The 20,000-nt window shown below is 46.0% G+C and overlaps 1 protein-coding gene across 1 annotated transcript in view; it reads right to left on the reverse strand.

Annotated features, from left to right (window-relative positions):
* Positions 1 to 8,650: 8,650 nt before the first annotated feature.
* The window catches only part of gpam (glycerol-3-phosphate acyltransferase, mitochondrial), a 36,692-nt gene continuing 25,342 nt past the window's right edge, over positions 8,651 to 20,000 (reverse strand). The window contains 9 exon segments of the mRNA XM_048267354.1: positions 8,651 to 9,844; positions 10,103 to 10,161; positions 12,794 to 12,983; positions 14,215 to 14,352; positions 15,282 to 15,359; positions 15,877 to 16,025; positions 17,524 to 17,788; positions 18,015 to 18,085; positions 19,272 to 19,381. Of these exon segments, the coding sequence (XP_048123311.1) occupies positions 9,728 to 9,844; positions 10,103 to 10,161; positions 12,794 to 12,983; positions 14,215 to 14,352; positions 15,282 to 15,359; positions 15,877 to 16,025; positions 17,524 to 17,788; positions 18,015 to 18,085; positions 19,272 to 19,381 (1,177 nt within the window). The 3' untranslated portion in view covers positions 8,651 to 9,727.

A 20,000-nucleotide genomic window follows, 5' to 3' on the forward strand; every position in this document is an offset into this window, starting at 1 on the left:
TCACACACACACACCTCTGATGGAGCCTGCTCACACACACACACACACACACACACCCTCTGATGGAGCCTGCTCACACACACACACACACACACACACACACACACACACACACACACACACACACACACACCTCAGATGGAGCCTGCTCAAACACACACACACACACACACCCCTCTGATGGAGCCTGTGGTGGCGAGACCAGTGCTGGACTCTGGACAAAAAGCCCTCTGTGAATGGCAGCTGTCCTCAGGGATGGACATTATTCCCGAATCCTGACTTCATCCAACCCCCCCACACACACACACACACACACACATACACTCTTCATCCAACCCCTCCAAAACAAACACACACACACACACACATACACTCTTCATCCAACCCCCCCAAAAACACACACACATACACTCTTCATCCCCCCCAAAACACACACACACACACACACACACACACACTCTTCATCCAACCCCCAAAACAGACACTCACACACACACACACACACACACTCTTCATCCAACCCCCAAAACACACACACACACACACTCTTCATCCAACCCCCAAAACACACACACACACACTCTTCATCCAATCCACCCAAAACACACACACACACACACATACACACACACTCTTCATTCCAACCCCCAAAACACACACACACACACTCTTCATCCAACCCCCCAAACACACACACACACACACAAATACACACACTTCATCCAACCCCCCCAAAACACACACACACACTTCATCCACCCCCCCCAAAACACACACATACACACACTCTTCATCCAACCCCCAAAACACACACACACACACTCTTCATCCAAGCCCCCCAAAACACACACGCACACACACATACACACACTCTTCTTTAGCAGTCTGCCTTTATGAATGGTTAACTGTATGTGTGTGTTTTGGGCCGATCTGTCTGGATGTGGAGCTCTAGGCAATGTGTGTATGTGTGTGTGTGGCTGATGTGTCTGAGAATGCAGCTCTGGGAACTGTGTGTGTGTGTGTGAGTGTACATGTATGTGTATGTATGTGTGTGCGTATGTGTGTGGCTGATGTGTCCGAGAATGCATCTCTGGGAACTGTGTGTGAGTGTCTGTGTGTATCTGAATGTGTATGTGTGTGAGTGTACTGTATATGTATGTGTGCTTATCTGTATGTGAGTGTGTGTGTGTATATGTTTGTATGCGTGTGTGAGTGTATGTGCGTATGTGTATGTGTGTGTGTGTTTGTATGTATATGTGAGTGTATGTGTGGCTGTCTGAGAGTGCAGCTCTTAAAAGGCACCTCTTTATGGTGATAAAATCCATGAGAACCTTGCTGTCCTCTCCCAGACACACACACACACACACACATAAACACATATACAAACAACATCTACAACAGAGAAACAGAGAGAGAAAGAGACACTCAGTGCAGTTACATGCAAACAAACAATCAGATTTCACTCCAATTCAATTATTTACTCCAATTAAAAATGTCATGTTAACTGAGTTCTCTGACTGAACTCTAATTTGATCCAATTTAATTCCGATCTGAATACAATAGTCATGTAAGCAAATACTCAGTCGGAGTTTAGAACATTCTTTGGAGTCTTACATTGTTGTGCAATGTTGTTAGAATGTTCAAAACTCCTCTGCTGAAGGGTTCTGGGAATCGGAGTTTTATTTATTCTGATAATACTCCTATTGGTACCACGGTGACAGAGGAGAGAGATAGAGAGAGAGAGGAGAGAGTTAGAGAGAAGAGACAGAAAGAGAGAGAGAGACACAGAGGAGAGAGAGATAGAGAGAGAGAGGAGAGAGTTAGAGAGAAGAGACAGAGAAAAAGACACAGAGGGGAGAGACAGAGAGACACACACACAGAGAGGAAGAAAGGGAGAGAAGGATAAGATGAGGAGGGAGGAGGGAGGAGGAGGGAGGGAGGGAGGAAGGAGGAGAGGAGGGGGGAGGGAGGAGGAGGAGGAGGAGGAGGAGGAGGAAGAGGAGGGAGGAGGAAGAGAGGAGGAGAGGAAGGAGGAGGAGGAGGAGAGCACTTGTACTTTTCTCAGGGGTTGTGTTTCAGCTGGTGGGAGCACAGGACATTGTGCCGCCACGGTGATTGTGCACCGGGCTTAAACTGACGCCTGTGTCCCAGTCTGGCCTCAGCAGCTGCTGGCCTGTGTGTGCGTGCGTGCTTGCGTGCGTGCGTGCGTGTGCGTGTGTGGTTGAGAGAGCCGCACAGGGTCAACGAGTTCCTGCTCGCTTAAATGGCTCGCTGCGAGGAGAGATAAAAAGGTGTGTGTAATTAGGGTTGTTCTGGACACACACACACACACACGTCAGTGGTGTGTGCCGATCTGCCCGTCATTAACCTGACCAGTCGGTTTCTACCGTCCACATCATTAACCTGACCACATAATGCACTCGGTTTCTACCGTCCACATCTTATCAGTCAGAAGAAAGAAGAATGACAAAATCCACGCCAAACAACGGAAACACGCGCACACACACACAGAAGAATGACAAAATCCATGCCAAACAACAGAAACACGCGCACACACACACACACACGTACACACACGCACGCACAGAAGAAAGAACGACAAAATCCACGTCAAACAATGGAAACATGCCTGAACAAACACGAAGACGAAGATTTATTGCAGAAACTCATAACAATGGCGGCCAGCTGTCCCATGAGCCTTCACTCAGCGGGTCACTTGCAGCCGGAACCTGCAATGCCAGAGTATCTGACCAATACCCACCAGGCAGCAGCTCTGATTAGCAGCCTCGGCATTTAAATGTGCAAAGGTGGACATGGAGATAAGGGGCTCGGGGACGGCATCACTCATCTGACATGAGTGTGTGTGTGTGTGTAACTGAAGCCCTCAGAGAGTCCAGAGATGCGTTTAAATGGGTCAGGGGAGATAGCTGGACATTCACACACTGCGCTTAAGACACGGGGTAGGGGCAGGAGGGGCAGGGGCAGGAGGGGCAGGCCACCTGTTCAGCACGCAGCAGCGCACCTCTCTGCCCTCCTGCCCTGCGAGGGGGCTATTGCTGACTAAACAATCAGGAGCGCCTCAAATGGGGCAATTACACGAGGCGGGGGCCAGAGGGGCCAGGTAAGGCAGTCGAGGCGATCCGATGGGGCCCGGACAGTGCTTCTGATGAGTGCATTCGGACACTGAAACGGGCACTTAGGCATCCATTAGCATCCGAAAGGACCCAGCCGCTGAGAAACAGTGGCCAGGGAGGGGCAGGAATGCCGAGGAGATACGTATCGGACAGGGATACGATCGGACAACGCCACGGGAGCAGAGCCCGGCCACGCATCGGGTTTCCCACAATCTGATCAGGTCGCCTCTCTTTAGATAGCCTGCAGATTCCATCTGGTTACGTAACACCACACAGACTGCAGGGGCGAAGTGTGTGTGTGTGTGTGTAGTGGATGAATAGCCTTATATGTGTGTGTGCAAATTACTGTGGGTGTTCTAGTGTCTGTGTGTTTGTTTGTAGAGGAACAAACTGTGTGTGTTGTAAAGTCTGTGTGTGTGTGTGTGTGTGTGTTGCTGTAGGACAGCCTCTGTGCTTGTTCCAGTTTGTGTGTGTGTGTCTCAGAGTGTGCGTGACTGAGTCTCCTAAAGATATCGCAGTGGGCCCGCTGGTTGGAAATCAGCTCCACTACACGCCACACACACACACACACACACACACACACACACACACACAGAGAATAAGGTCATCTCTGCTCGTCATCTTCAGTTGCCTCATCCTGATGCTTCTCACGACGGATAACACACTCTTACTGGAAGCTACCACACACGGGTGGGCAATATATATCGTCTGCGATAATATATCGGATTGATTGTTGTTTTAACGATGTGCAAATTTAAATTATCGAGTATTTAAATTAGGCCTACTTATGGGGAAAACACACTCGAAAACACACATTGAAACCCCATACATTCACTAAATCCAGGAGGTGTAGCCTATGCAGAGAAACCCCTGGCTGCAGCAAGTGCAGCAAGTGTCACATGATCACTACTAGTGGGTCCACATTGTCACACACACGCCTAATGTTTATTTTGTGCAGCGAGAGTTAGGCTACTTGGGTGCAGTTTTGCTACTTGGGGTTTTTTGTGCTACTTGGGATTTTGCTACTTGGGATTTTCTGTTCAAGTAGCATTGATGAGTCACATTTTTTCCTATATGGTATTATATGGAGAGAAAACATTAGCCTTTGAGTATTTCAATAGTCAGTTGTAAACAAAGAACTCTTCTCACGTAGGCCTAACCTAACCTTTTTGTAAATGGACTGAAGTTCGCTCTAATATCGATTATGCTACCCGTTAGCATCTCTATGGGATTTCTCATATACATTAGCCATAAGCTAACACATTTTTTTCTATTCTGTAACTTGGAATGTTAGCCTACATGACTTCTCTTAAACAAAACCTCGAAGGAAATGACTGAGATGTACTCTGTTGGTCTGCTTAGTTTTACAGTAAATCCTAAGTAAAGGTTTTTGAAGGGAACTTCAGCTTCAGACTTTCTCTTGGGAAACTGTTAGGGGTATTCATCTTCTCTAATGTAGCTGGCTAGACCATGTCATTGCCACACACACAAGTGGGGGCAGAATTGGAAATGTGTCATAGAGTGACATTGCAATGGTTGATTTGGTTGAAAAGTCACAGGTTAGGTTATTTGTTATTATTGTATTGATGCTATTCATAAATAATGAGCTGTAAAGTAACTCAAACTTTTACAAATTTCTTTTAAAGGATATCGACTAATTATCGTTATCGTCAAAATCACAAAAATATCGAGATATTATTTTTTTTGTCCATATCGAACACACCGAACACACACACACACACACACACTCCTCTCCTCAGAAACAGCTCCAGGAGAACACACACACACACACACACACACCTCCTCTCCTCAGAAACAGCTCCAGGAGAACACACACACACACACACACACTCCTCTCCTCAGAAACAGCTCCAGGAGAACACACACACACACACACACACACACTCCTCTCCTCAGAAACAGCTCCAGGAGAACACACACACTCATCCTCTCCTCAGAAACAGCTCCAGGATCCTGTCCTGCTCTGTCCTACACTCTCTTCCTCTCGACACTACAGGATTGTGCCCCCCCCCCATACAACTACAACTCAGGCTACGACACACTAGTGCTATACACAGGCATCTCTGTCTCTCTCACACACACACACACACACACACCAAGCTGGAGATGTTGCACCATCTAGTAGCGCTATGCAGGGCTATGCAGTAACATCAGGAGCCATTGTATTGCTGGAGTCTAGCAGACTCGGTGGAGTGTGAGGTCACCTGCAGCCTGCTGATGCTTGAGGAGCCCAATAGTGCGCTAGCCGCACACCTGTGTCCTCCGCCATCACCTCACAGGTGACCTCTGTGTGGGGCTAGCAGCTGATGCGTGAGGAGCCCAATAGTGCGCTAGCCGCACGGTCATCTGCGGTCACCTGTGTCCTCCTCCATCACCTCACTGAGTCTACTACAACCACATTGAGAACACATTCTGTACCACCACAGGAGCAGATGCTACACTTCCTGTGGGGAATTCTGGGAAATGTAGTAAAAATCTCTTAAGGCTCAGCCCATTAGAGATGCCTGCAAAAACTCACATACTGACAAATAGTCACACACTCAGTCATGTTCCTTCACCATAGCAACAGGAAGGGATTCTAGACTGTGGAACGGAACTTCTGCCCAATCAGCAGCAAGCATGTGCCAACTAGCAGAAGGGAGGAGCTACAATCTGATTGGTCAGAGAGAAGTACAACTACTTCTCATCTACTGATCTTTTTCATGTAGAAAAACTGGCTTAAGACCTCCACTATTTCATTCTCTGCTGTAGCTCAAGCTACAGGACTGAATCCTCCACTATTTCATCCTCTGCTGTAGCTCAAGCTACAGGACTGAATCCTCCACTATTTCATCCTCTGCTGTAGCTCAAGCTACAGGACTGAATCCTCCACTATTTCATCCTCTGCTGTAGTTCAAGCTACAGGACTGAATCCTCCACTATTTCATCCTCAAGCTACAGGACTGAATATCACACTCAAACTCTGCATCCTCCATCCATAAGACACACGAGAGGTTCGCTCTGTTCTGCCTATCTGTATAATTCCAAAGAGTTAGTGCCAGTTAGTAGGACACACCTCACACACACACACGCTGATTTCTTCTGTGATTTCACGCGTTTCTTTTTGATCTCTCCGTCCATGACGCGGACCGGGGTGGGGTGGAGCCGGAGGTGGAGCACCGGCTGGTCGGCGTTGATGCCCACCGGTTGCGTTGCCTGAGCACCGGCACAGTCGCGTTGCCATGGCGCTGAGATGCCCACTGAGCAGTCACAGTCGCGTTGCCATGGCGCTGAGATGCCCACAGAGCACCGGCACAGTCGCGTTGCCATGGCGAGAGCCTGTCCCTGGCCACAGACGTGCGAGACGAGGAAACTGGACCCTGCCATGCTCCGCTGTCCGTCAGCCATACGCTTAGGCCACACACGCACACACACACGAGGCCTGATCAAGTGCTGTGAGATTTAAAAGAGGCTGCGCAGTGAGAACCTCTGTGTGTGTGTGTGTGTGTGTGCGCAAGCGTAGTCAGAGAGCACATCTTTGTTTTACAGGCTCAATAGACGTATCTCCGGTGTGTGTGTGTGTGTGTGTTTGTGTGTGTGTGGTCTCAGAACGTCGGGGGAGTTGTTTGTTACCCGTCATGGGAACAGTCTCCAAAACATTGTCATTGAAATAAGTTTAGCTCTCTACAGTGGGATGCTGCTGGCTCCAGCTGGCTTTATGAGTGAGAAATCAGAGCCTCTACTCCCCAGACACACGCGCACAATAACACCAAACAGCTCACCATGAAGGCAGTCAGCCTTTACCAACTACAACAGACACCCGCAGTACCCTTCATGTCCACACAGGTGCACTGAGGAGCCCTGCAGCTGCACGCTGGCTGTGGGAGTAGCGGAGAGGACCAAGACTAATGTAGCATCAACAAGAACAGTTAGCAATCCATCTAACAGTCCTGGTCAACAACCATTACCGATTCAGAACCGTTAGCAATCGATCTAACAGTCCTGGTCAACAACCATTACCGATCCAGAACCATTATCAATCCGACTGTCTAGGTCAAAAACCATTAGTGATCTGAGAGTCCTCTTCATCATGGCACACACACACACCTCATGACTCAGCTTTGTTTGCCAACACACCAACATGCTGATCACAATCTAAAACACTTCCACACACTTTTTTACAATTCACATTCCTTCACACCAACCAGCAAACCCCTACACCCTAACACACACACACACACACACACACCTTTACTCAGATTAACACACACACACACACACACAACCCTCCCCTACTCAGACTAACACACACACACCCCTCCCTACTCAGACTAACACACACACACCTTTACTCAGACTAACACACACACACACACACCCTCCCTACTCAGACTAACACACACACCCCTCCCTACTCAGACTAACACACACACACCTTTACTCAGACTAACACACACACAACCCTCCCTACTCAGACTAACACGGTCACACACGCCTTTACTCAGACTAACACACAGTCACACACCCCTCCCTACTCAGACTAACACACACACACACACACACACACACACACACACACACACCCTCCCTACTCAGACTAACAGTCACACACCTCCCTGCTCAGACTAACACTAACACACACACACACACACACCTCCCTCAGACTAACACACACACACACCCTCCCAGCTGAAACAGGAGCTACCACAGCAATCTTAAGTGCTTTGTTTTTAGACAGATTCTTTTCTGCCATCCAAAACTAATTCACAGGAGGCCCACACCATACCACTAGCCTAGCCCAGAGCTGAGCCTTAAGCTTTAGCATAGCCCACACTTGAGCACTAGCCTAGCCCAGAGCTGAGCATTAGCCTAACCAACAGCGGACCACTAGCTCAGCCCCGAGCTCAGCATTAGCCTAGCCAACAGCGGACCACTAGCTTAGCCCCGAGCTCAGCATTAGCCTAGCCAAAAGCGGACCACTAGCTTAGCCCCGAGCTCAGTATTAGGCTAGCCAACAGCGGACCACTAGCTCAGCCCTGAGCTCAGCATTAGGCTAGCCAACAGCGGACCACTAGCTTAGCTCAAAGCTCAGCATTAGCCTAGCCAGCAGCAGACCACTACCTTAGCTCAAAGCTCAGCATTAGCCTAGGCAACAGCGGACCACTACCTTAGCTCAAAGCTCAGCATTAGCCTAGGCAACAGCAGACCACTAGGTTAGCCCAGATCTGAACATTAGCCTAGCCAACAGCGGACCGCTAACTTAGCCCAGAGCTGAGCCTCTGGCTTTAGCATAGCCCAGAGTTAAGCTTAGCCTAGCTCAAATCTGAGTGTTAACCTAACACATGGTTGAGTGTGTATTTACCTCACAGGTGAGTATCCCAAATATGTTAAACTAACACAGTTCAGTGTGAGTATAACAAACAGTTGACTGTTGACCTAACACACAGGTGAGTATTAACCTAACTCGGTGTTCAGTGTGTCTAACGCTCTGCAGAAGGAGGAGGTCTTGCACCTGGTGACTGTTCACACAGAAAACGGATTTATTCTCTCTCCTTCTGCCAACACTTCCTGATCCCATGACCACGCATGTGACATGTGATGCCTCTCTGACAGGCTTTCAGGAAAAAAAACATTAATGAAAATGAAATAACAAAAACATCAACCAACAAACAAACAAACAAACAAACAAACAAACAAAAACACACAAACAATTAAAGAGTCATCTCTAAGAGATTCATAACGGAAGTGAAAACATACAGTTGGAGACAGACTACCTGTGAACTGCAGCACTGAAACCATCATGTGACCCATGAAAACACCAGTAAACAAAATCAACAAAAATAACATCTCACCACCCTCTCTACCAAATAAACGTTTAAGGAAAAAAGTTAATTATTATACATTCATTCATACATACATACATACATACAATATACATGACCAGTTCAAACTATTTTCAAGTTTAGAGTTGAAAGTTAAAATGCCCATGACTACATAGGGGGAACTATTTCCGACGGCACCCAGTGATTGGGCTGCGGTTCTGCTGGGCGATCTGAGTTAAGTGAAGGACATTCTTACGCTGGACCTAACGTTATAAGTACCGCTAAACTCATAATGGGGGGTGGGGGGTCGTACATTCCACCCTTCGACCGGAAATTAACTCATTTAATGCCAATGGATTTTCACTGGCAAACTGAAAGGCTATGATTGTGTGTGTGTGTGTGTGTGTGTGTGTGTGCACAAAGAAGGCACGTCCAGGTTAACTTCTTCACAGTAGCCTCTCGTCCAGAAAGAGAAAGCAGTTCAAGCCCTTTAACAGGTGGTGGTAGAAGTCCAGGTCCAAGTGTGCGTTCATGTGTGTGTGTGTGTGTTTAATTCTCCATATATATGTGCATGTACAGTACGAAAACGGTTTCTACAATGTGTGTGTGTGTGTGTGTGTGTGTGTGTGTGTGTGTGTGTGTGTGTGTGTGTGTTTATGCGTGTTCTGCCTCTCTATGTGCAACTCTACAGCAGACTGAAGCCCTGGATGTAGTGCAGCAGTTGGTGGTTTGCCTGTGCCTGTGTGTGTGTGTGTGTGTGTGTGTGTGTGTCTACAGCAGACTGAAACCCTGGATGTAGTGCAGCAGTTTGTTGCGGTTCTCCTGTGGCAGGAAGGTGCTGCTCAGCTCCAGATACACCACCTTATTCTCCCACCTCTCCTTCAACACCTGCACACATCCACGCATGCACGCACGCACGCACACACGCACGCGCACACACACACACACACGCACACACACACACACACACACGACGCACGCAAAGGAAAGGAATAACATTGGATGAATATTAATAAACCAAAACTAATTATTTGCACTTTTCTTTAGATCTCTGATTAGGTTCTAAGTTCTAGGTTCTTTAGATCTCTGATTAGGTTCTAAGTTCTAGGTTCCTCACTGTGACCTTCAGCCGTAACGGATTCTTACCCCAAGCTCTTTAAACGTCTTCACGGTGTTCTTCACCAGGTAGTGTGTCGCACTCTCCCCTGCAAAACACACACACACACACTCAGGGCCTAACCACTGTAGTACAGTCTGTGTGTACTGATCATAAATGTGACCCGCCATATGAAAACCAGCAGCAAGTCGGCCTCGACGAAATCGCGCAAAACACAATTTAAGCTTTTTTTTTTTTCAAATTAGTGATTTTTGTTTTTTTGCAGAATGTGCAAGTTGAAGTCATGAAGAAGCCACTCCATGTTTCAGATAACAGCTATGGTTGTATTAAAAGTGTACATTTTGTCGTTGAAATTGGGTATAGTTTTCGCAAAAAATCTGCCTCTCTCTTTGTGCTGGGGCGTGTTAGCTAATTTCCATACTGAACTGCAGTTGGTCATTGACGTGCTTTTGTTTTTTTTGGCCAATCAGCTGCACGTTACATGCGATACACATGGCTACTTAATATACAGCGACCCTGGTTCAAACTTTCTCCAGAGCTCATGTAAAAAATACGGAGTGATTCTATAGCTGCCGAAAGAGAGTGGCAGGACATGCGAATCATTGGCCATCTTGAGGCAAACAGACGTACAGTAGTTACTTCGGCGATGACTACATCCAGCAAAAAAGCATGAGGCGAAAAAGAAAGTCCCCGGACCCACGTATTTCATCGGAGGCAATGAAGTCTGCAGGAATACTTTTCAGTTTCTCATGGCGTAAGTAGTCCCTGTTACATTGCAATCCCTGCTACATTGCTTGCTAGCTAGCTACATTGTTATTAGCTAGCTCAGTACTGTCGTTTAAAGTGATATGCACATCGAAACTAAGCTGTAATGGGAGGTTTTTGGCTAGTAATGTGAGCATCTGCTATTAATTTGAATAATGCTTAATTGCATGAATGGACTGATGCTATCATAACACCCCCAATTATCACCACGTTTGTTCAGAAATTCTAAAACAACGATGTTTAACACTTCAAAATAACATTTGCTAAATGAACCTTACATTTTTCAGTAGCCATAGGTGTGTAGATTTGAACAAAATCTGGTTTGGTTCTTAATGGAAGCATTTACTGAAATATCTGAAATATTGTTTACCATGCTCGGAGTTATAGTGCTGGCCTGATGGGTCGCCTATTTACGCCATTTCAACGGCACATGAACGGTTAGACCGAGAATTCTCGTCATAAAATTAAAATTCCACTGGAGCTCCAAGCGGATGTGTACACACATCCTTACAACACTGTTTACAGCTCCTCGAGTCACGGTAAAATGTCATTTTTGGTACATAGTTAATTGAGATACACCTATGGTGTGGGTGCTTGCGTTTCTTTAGGAGTCCCCTGTCTTGGTTTGTATAGAAATGGATATTAAGTGACACATACACGCAAGACGGTGGAAATACGGGACCGGTGGAAATAGGGGGAGTTCCGATAATGATTTAGCACCTAGCCTACTGGAGGATAGTTTGTATGAATACATCCAGAGTAAGGTGCAAAGGGGCCTGTTAGCATTGCCTAAATTGAATGTGACGCTAATGGTTTAGCAACTAGTCTACTTGAGGACAGTAGGCTATTGCTACTGAATTGCTATTCAGGGCCTTTTGTAATAAAATAATTTCCATTTCAATAAAGTACCTTCTAATTCTGATTATTAAGTCCAGTGAAGTGCCTAATGAAAATAACACTACATCAATATAAACAACAATACAATTCTTTCTGCCCTGCAGGCTAACAGATTCAGGTGTCACAGTGACACCTGTAGTGGGAAGGGCTACAAATACCAGATGTCACAGTGTGTGTGTGTGTGTGTGTGTGTGTGTGTGTGTAGAGGAGGGCTTATCTCAATGAGATTCAAATGAGCACAATTGTCTTTCCTTTGACTCAGATGAGGTGACAATTTGCAAATCTATCAGGCCAGTTTTCTCAGTAAAAGGTTTGCAGAGGGGTATACTGTACATTCAAATGACCACAACTTATTCAAATATTATCAGATCTCCATGAGTGAGACATCATTGGATATCTTTGAAACTACACTTTCAGAATCTGTGAATAACTCAAAATGTCTCTGGGGAGACATGTGGCTGGTGGTTTTCATATGGCTGGTCACAAATGTCCTGGTGTGTGTGTGTGTGTGTATGTATTAGTGTGTGTGTGAGTGTGTGTGTGTGTGTGTATGAGTGTGTGTATGTGTGTGTGTGTATGAATGTGGGTGTTTGTGTGTGTATATGAGTGTGTGTGTGTGTGTGTGTGAATGTGTGAGTGTGTCTGTGTGTGAGTGTGTGTGTGTATGTGTATATGAGTGTGTGTATGTGTGTGTGTGTGTGTGTGTGTGTATGAATGTGTGTGTTTGTGTGTGTTTGTGTATATGTGTGTGTGTGTGCGTGTTTGTGTATGAATGTGTGTGTATATGTGTGTGTGTATGTGTGTGTGTGTGTGTTTGTGTATGAATGTGTGTGTGTGTGTGTGTATATGAGTGTATGAATGTGTGTGTGTGTGTGTGTGTGTGTGTATAGTGTGTATATGTGTGTGTGTGTGTGTGTGTGTGTGTGTGTGTATGTGTGTGTGTGCGTGTTTGTGTGTGTGTGTTTGTGTATGTATATGAGTGTGTTTGTGTATGAATGTGTGTGTGTGTATAGTGTGTATATATGTGTGTGTGTGTGTGTGTGTGTGCGTATACTGACCGTAGACGGCGATGCCTCGTTCTGCGCGTGTGAGCAGGTATTTGAAGAGCTGCTGTGTGTACTCCCTCTCTGGGACAGGCTCGGTCAGGCTGTGGATGAAGATGGCCGCTCCGCTATACGCCTCCAGGACCGGACTGAGCATGCTCTGCAGGAAGGAGATGAACTCCTGTTGCTCCGGCGACGAGCTCAACTGCACACAAACACACATTTGTGAAAGTTAGCATACTGTATGCCAGTGGTTCTCAAATGGGGGTACGTGAAGGCACTCCAGGGGCGTTGAGATTTAAAAATATACATACTGATATTTATCAGTTCCAAAGTTTAATAAATTAGACACTGATGGCACAGTGCTCTATTTTAAGTCTTTTTTTTCTCAACTAAAAATGCTTTGCGCTGGTTAGGGGGTATTTGGCTGAAAAAATATTTCACACATTACTGTGTTCCTACTAGCTACCCCACACACCATGCTAGTCCTATAAACATTACTGTGTTCCTACTAGCTACCCCACACACCATGCTAGTCCTGAACATTACTGTGTTGCTACTAGCTACCCCACACACCATGCTAGTCCTAAACATTACTGTGTTGCTACTAGCTACCCCACACACCATGCTAGTCCTGAACATTACTGTGCCTACTAGCTACCCCACACACCATGCTAATCCTGAACATTACTGTATTGCTACTAGCTACCCCACACACCATGCTAGTCCTGAACATTACTGTGCCTACTAGCTACCCCACACACCATGCTAGTCCTGAACATTACTGTGTTGCTACTAGCTACCCCACACACCATGCTAGTCCTGAACATTACTGTGTTGCTACTAGCTACCCCACACACCATGCTAGTCCTGAACATTACTGTGTTGCTACTAGCTACACCACACACCATGCTAGTCCTGAACATTACTGTGCCTACTAGCTACCCCACACACCATGCTAGTCCTATGAACATTACTGTGCCTACTAGCTACCCCACACACCATGCTAGTCCTATGAACATTACTGTGCCTACTAGCTACCCCACACACCATGCTAGTCCTGAACATTACTGTGTTGCTACTAGCTACCCCACACACCATGCTAGTCCTGAACATTACTGTATTGCTACTAGCTACCCCACACACCATGTTAATCCTGAACATGACTGTGCCGGAGCTACTCTAAGTTTCCGTCTAGTTTTGGACTTGGCCACAGAGTCAGAGAAACAATAGTGATCAAGTGAACAAAACGGATTTAATTTATTAAAATTATAAAAATATTTGGAAATAACTAGGAAAAACAAAAGGTAAATATACTGTAAGATGTGTGTGTGTGTGTGTGTGTGTGTGTGTGTGTGAACCTTCAGATGGCGGTCCTGCTGCTCTGTGTGTGTGTGTGTGTGTGTGTGTGTGTGTGTGTGTGTGTGTGTGTGTACCTTCAGATAGCGGTCTCGCTGCTCCTCTCCAAAGTCACTGTCCTCGTCCTCTTCCTCGTTACGCCACGACAAGGAGGGCGGGAAGGGTTTAGGCCACACCTCCTCCGTGGGGCTCGGACTCAACTCCTCCTGATCCTCCTGCAAACACACACACACACACACGGCGTCAACACTTTAACTTTAGGCTACAGCCATTTAAAAAAAAAAAAAAAACACATCAATCGGCGAAATCAAAGCCCCTCTTGCTACTCTGTGGAAGTATTTTATCGATTAGTCGACTAATCTAACGACTAATTAGACGATAAATCTAATGATTATTTTTCTGTTGCTCGATTAATAAAAACCATAATGTATCTCAAATGAATACCAAAAAAATCTTAATAATATACTTTATTAAACAGTTTTGCACAGCAAAAAATGTTCTGCTTTACACAAAATAAAATAAATAAAACATTTGTACTGTTATACAAAATGAAAGGCAAGCCTGTTTACTCTAGTACTGTACCAAGATAACTCTCTTGTTCAAAAAATCCAAAAGTTGTAGTGAAAAAAAACACTTCGCAGTGCACAGTATACACATTCCTGAGAGTGTTCAACACAATATAAAATTCCTGTTTTCAGTTTTCCAGTCACAACATTCATTCATTCATGAGCACTGCGCACCAGCTTATGTGCAGCCCTTGCCTGGACAATACTTGGTTCCTTTATGGCCTCCTTACTCCAAACAACTTTGACAAGATATGGGAAAGATTCTTGAAAGATTGGAGTCTTTTGAGTAAAGCTTGAATGGGGGGCACTAGTTAAAAGTTTTACGTTTGGGACTAAATTAGTATTCCCATACCTTCGATGATGTAGGACGAGCTGTTTTTTAGGACTTTTTCTTTTATTGGGGCTTTGTTGGGAATTCTGTGAGAAGGTTGCTGATTCGTCCTCGATTCTGCATCGTTTTGGTCTCCCACGTGTTTGTGGCGAGCTGTGGCGAAGCGGCGACGCAAAAATATGACAAAAAAGACGCGTCGCTACAGGCCTAATTCAAACACACACACACACACACTATGAGGACTTACCTCAGCCACTAGCAGAACTCCATACTGCATGAGACGGGTGACCGCCTCCTGGAAGACCTGGTAGGGCGTCTGGCACGGCTGGGGGCACAGCAGAGGAGTCAGGAGAAACCCAGTGTGTGTGTGTGTGTGTGTGTGTGTGTGTGTGTGTGTGGGTATGTGAGAGAGAGTGTGTGTATGTGTGTGTGTGAGTGAGTGAGTGTGTGTGTGTGTGTGTGTGTGTGTGTGTGTGTGTGTGTGTGTGTGTGTGTGTGTGTATGTATGTATGTATGTATGTGAGAGTGTGTGTGTGTGTGTGTGTGAGTTTCTTCAATATGCATATCAAATCATTACACAGGAGTGTTCAGAGTAAGAAGACACATTTCTATATGTGTGTGTGAACACCTTCATGAAGAGATGTTGTCAAGGAGTTGTCATGACGCTGGCAGAGATTAAAGAGTGAGTACATGAAAAACACCTGACCACTGATATGTAGGAATCACTTATAGCCACTAGATGGTGCTGTTGAGTCTTATTACAGAAAGCTAACCTGACCATACATACTTTCAAGTGCCCATCAGCCAATAGGAGTGCTTGAGCTGAATGTGGTTAGGCTTACCTGTGCCACTGCCACCTCATTGGACAGGAAGTGTGACAGACCAGCTGCCTTTCGAATCAGACGCTCCTGGCTCAACAGGGTGGAGCCACCATGATCACTTCCGGAGGCTTCTGCTGCCTGCTCCCGTAACATTGCCAACACACAGCACGCTGAACACAACACACACACAAACACACAGTTAAAAATCTTGGTGTATTAATTGACAGTGATCTAAATTTCAACAGCCACATGAAAGCAATAACTAAATCAGGTTTTTACCACCTCAAAAATATTGCCAATCTTGGAGGATGTCAAAACATTATTTAGAAAAACTCATTAAATGCATTTATCTCCAGCAGGGTTGACTACTGCAATGGACTGCAATGGACAGGCCTTCCTAAAAAGACTATCAAACAGCTTCTGGTGATACAAGATGCAGCAGCTAGGATTCTAACAAAAACTAAAAGAACTGACTACATTACTCCAATTCTTAAGTCCTTGCACTGGCTTCCAGTAAGTCACAGAATTGACTTTAAAGCACTATTGCTTGTTTATAAATCAGTAAATGGAGCAGGACCTAAATACATGCTTCAGCAGTACACACCTTCTCGTCCTCTCAGGTCCCAGGTGAAACACCTGCTAGTTAAACCTGCTGTGAGAACTAAACATGGTGAAGCAGTTTTTAGCTGCTATGCGGCTCAGCTCTGGAACAGACTTTGGATGACATCAAAAAGGCCCCAACTGTAGCCAGCTTTAAATCTAGACTTAAGACCAAACTGTTCTCAGATGCTAACTGTACTGAGTTAAAAATTCTGAAGCTGCTTTGCTTTTTAATTATTCTTTATTTTTAAATGATTTTACCTTGTGCATTTTATGTTTTCTTTTTATTATGATATTTACTTTTTAAACTAGTTTTTGACTATTTGCCCTTATATGCTTTTATCAGCTATTCCAGATATTACCGTTACAAACTCACATACAAACACTCGGTGTGCGTGTGTGTGTGTGTGTACCTATAATGGCCTCTGAGATGAACACACTGAACAAGCCGTTGCTGTAGAAGTGTGTGTGTGTGTGTGTGTGTGTGTGTGTGTGTGTGCCTATAATGGCCTCTGAGATGAACACATAGAACAGGCCGTTGCTGTAGAAAGTGTGTGTGTGTGTGTGTGTGTGTGTGTACCTATAATGGCATCTGAGATGAACACATGGAACAGGCCGTTGCTGTAGAAGTGTGTGTGTGTGTGTGTGTGTGTGTGTTGTGCCTATAATGGCCTCTGAGATGAACACATAGAACAGGCCGCTACTGTAGAAGAGTGTGTGTGTTGTGTGTGTGTGTGTGTGTGTGTATGTGTGTGTGTGTGTGTGGTGTGTGTACCTATAATGGCATCTGAGATGAACACATGGAACAGGCCGTTGCTGTAGAAGTGTGTGTGTGTGTGTACCTATAATGGCATCTGAGATGAACACATGGAACAGGCCGTTGCTGTAGAAGTGTGTGTGTGTGTGTGTGTGTGTGTGTGTATGTGGTGTGTGTATGTGGTGTGTGTATGTGTGTGTGTATGTGGTGTGTGTGTGTACCTATAATGGCATCTGAGATGAACACATGGAACAGGCCGTTGCTGTAAGTGTGTGTGTGTGTGTGTGTGTGTGGCGTGTGAGTGTGTGTACCTATAATGGCATCTGAGATGAACACATGGAACAGGCCGTTGCTGTAGAAGTTGAGCTCAAAGAGGGCATGCACGCTGTCTCGAGCAGAGATGATGACGTCGCTATGGCGACCAGAGCTGCGGAGGGCGACGCAGTTGCCGAGGAGATGCAGCGCGTGCATGACGACGTCCTCGGAGCTGCCGGAAAATCCCAGGTCAAAGTCCCTGGACAGAACCTCCTCCTTCATGCTGAAGAAGTCCTCCACCAGCTTAGACAGCCCGACACCCTGATGGAGAGAGAGAGCAGGGTCACTATACACACACACACACACACACACACACACACTCACAGAGAGACAAACAAAAACACACACACACACACACACACTCACAGACAAACAGTCACACACTCACAGAGACATAACACACACTCACACACACTCACAGAGAGACAAACACACACTCACACACACAAACTCACAGACAAACAGACACACACACACACACACCCACCTCTCTGTGTCTGTAGAGCAGAAGACAGGCGATAATGTGTGTTGACATGATGGCCGAGGACTTGTTGGCCGCTGCAAACACACACACACACACACAGCAAACACGTCAGATCACTGATGTCTGAATCCTTCAGGTCTACATGGAACTTTAAACACTCCTTCAATGTTCCTTCAACCATGTTCAATCAAGTCAGTCACTGTGTGTGTGTGTGTAACTTTTAAACAGTCATGTTCCTTCAACCATGTTCAATCAAGTCAGTCACTTTGTGTGTGTGTGTGTGTGTGTGTGTAACTTTTAAACAGTCATGTTCCTTCAACCATGTTCAATCAAGTCAGTCACTTTGTGTGTGTGTGTGTGTGTGTAACTTTTAAACAAACAGTCATGTTCCTTCAACCATGTTCAATCAAGTCAGTCACTTTGTGTGTGTGTGTGTGTAACTCTAAACAGCTATAAACAGTAATGTTCCTTCAACCATGTTCAATCAAGTCAGTCACTTTGTGTGTGTGTGTGTGGACTGGAACACTTTTGCTAATCAATCATTATCTATATCTCGATCAAGCTCATCAGTTCTATGACATTTTCAATGATCAAGTAGAACCACAGCGGTTTGTTTTCACCGAGTGCAGCCCGCAAACTTCATGTCAAGAGGACAAGACGTGTCTGGCCAGGGGAGAGGTGGCTGATGGGTAATGTAGTACTTACTATAGAGGACGTGTCTGGCCAGGGGAGAGGTGGCTGATGGGTAATGTAGTACTTACTATAGAGGACCGGCCTGGCCAGGGGAGAGGTGGCTGATGGGTAATGTAGTACTTACTATAGAGGACGTGTCTGGCCAGGGGAGAGGTGGCTGATGGGTAATGTAGTACTTACTATAGAGGACCCGGCCTGGCCAGGAGAGGTGGCTGATGGGTAATAGTAATTACTATAGAGGGGCTGTGTCTGGCCAGGGGAGAAGGTGGCTGATGGGTAATGTAGTACTTACTATAGAGGACGTGTCTGGCCAGGGGAGAGGTGGCTGATGGGTAATGTAGTACTTACTATAGAGGACGTGTCTGGCCAGGGGAGAGGTGGCTGATGGGTAATGTAGTACTTACTATAGAGGACGTGTCTGGCCAGGGGAGAGGTGGTTGATGGGTAATGTAGTACTTACTATAGAGGACGTGTCTGGGGAGAGGGGGCTGGTGGGTAATGTAGTACTTACTATAGAGGACGTGCCTGGCCAAGGGGGAGGTGGCTGATGGGTAATGTAGTACTTACTATAGAGGACGTGTTTGGCCAGATTGAAGATGACCTGCCTCCTCCAGGCTTCGTCGTTGAGATCTCGAGACACCGGCTGCTCTTCATCACGGAACAGCACCTCATCTGGCCTGGAGGAATCATATCATCATCATCATAATCAGCAGCATCACCACCACCATCACCACCAATATCACCACCATGCTCATAGTCATGATGGTCATTATCATCGTCTTCATGATCTCAGTCATTACCACCATAACAATCATATCATCATCATCATTCAATCATCATCATCATCATCATCATCAACCTTCATCAGTGTAATTAATACTGAATAGCATGAGGGGCATTTTTTATTTATTAATACCACCAACGCATGTGCAGAATTAACCTGATTCTGTGAGGGAAATTTGGTCTCTGCATTTATCCCAATCCGTGAATTAGTGAAACACACTTAGCACACAGTGAACACACAGTGAGGTGAAGCACACACTAATCCTGGCGCAGCGAGCTGCCTGCTACAACAGCGGCACTCGGGGAGCAGTGAGGGGCAGCTGGTGTGTGTGTGTGTGTGTGTGAGCAAAACGCCACGGCTGACTCACGAGAGGCTTCGCTACGCTGCTGCTACAACTCTGAAGGGGTGTGTGTGTGGGTGTGTGGGTGTGTGTGTGTGTGTGTGTGTGTATGCATCACAACAGCGTCTCACTCACGAGAGGCTTCGCTACGCTGCTGCTACAACTCTAAAGG

The sequence above is a fragment of the Alosa alosa genome, chromosome 17, assembly GCF_017589495.1.
Source record: "Alosa alosa isolate M-15738 ecotype Scorff River chromosome 17, AALO_Geno_1.1, whole genome shotgun sequence".
NCBI lineage: Eukaryota > Metazoa > Chordata > Actinopteri > Clupeiformes > Clupeidae > Alosa > Alosa alosa.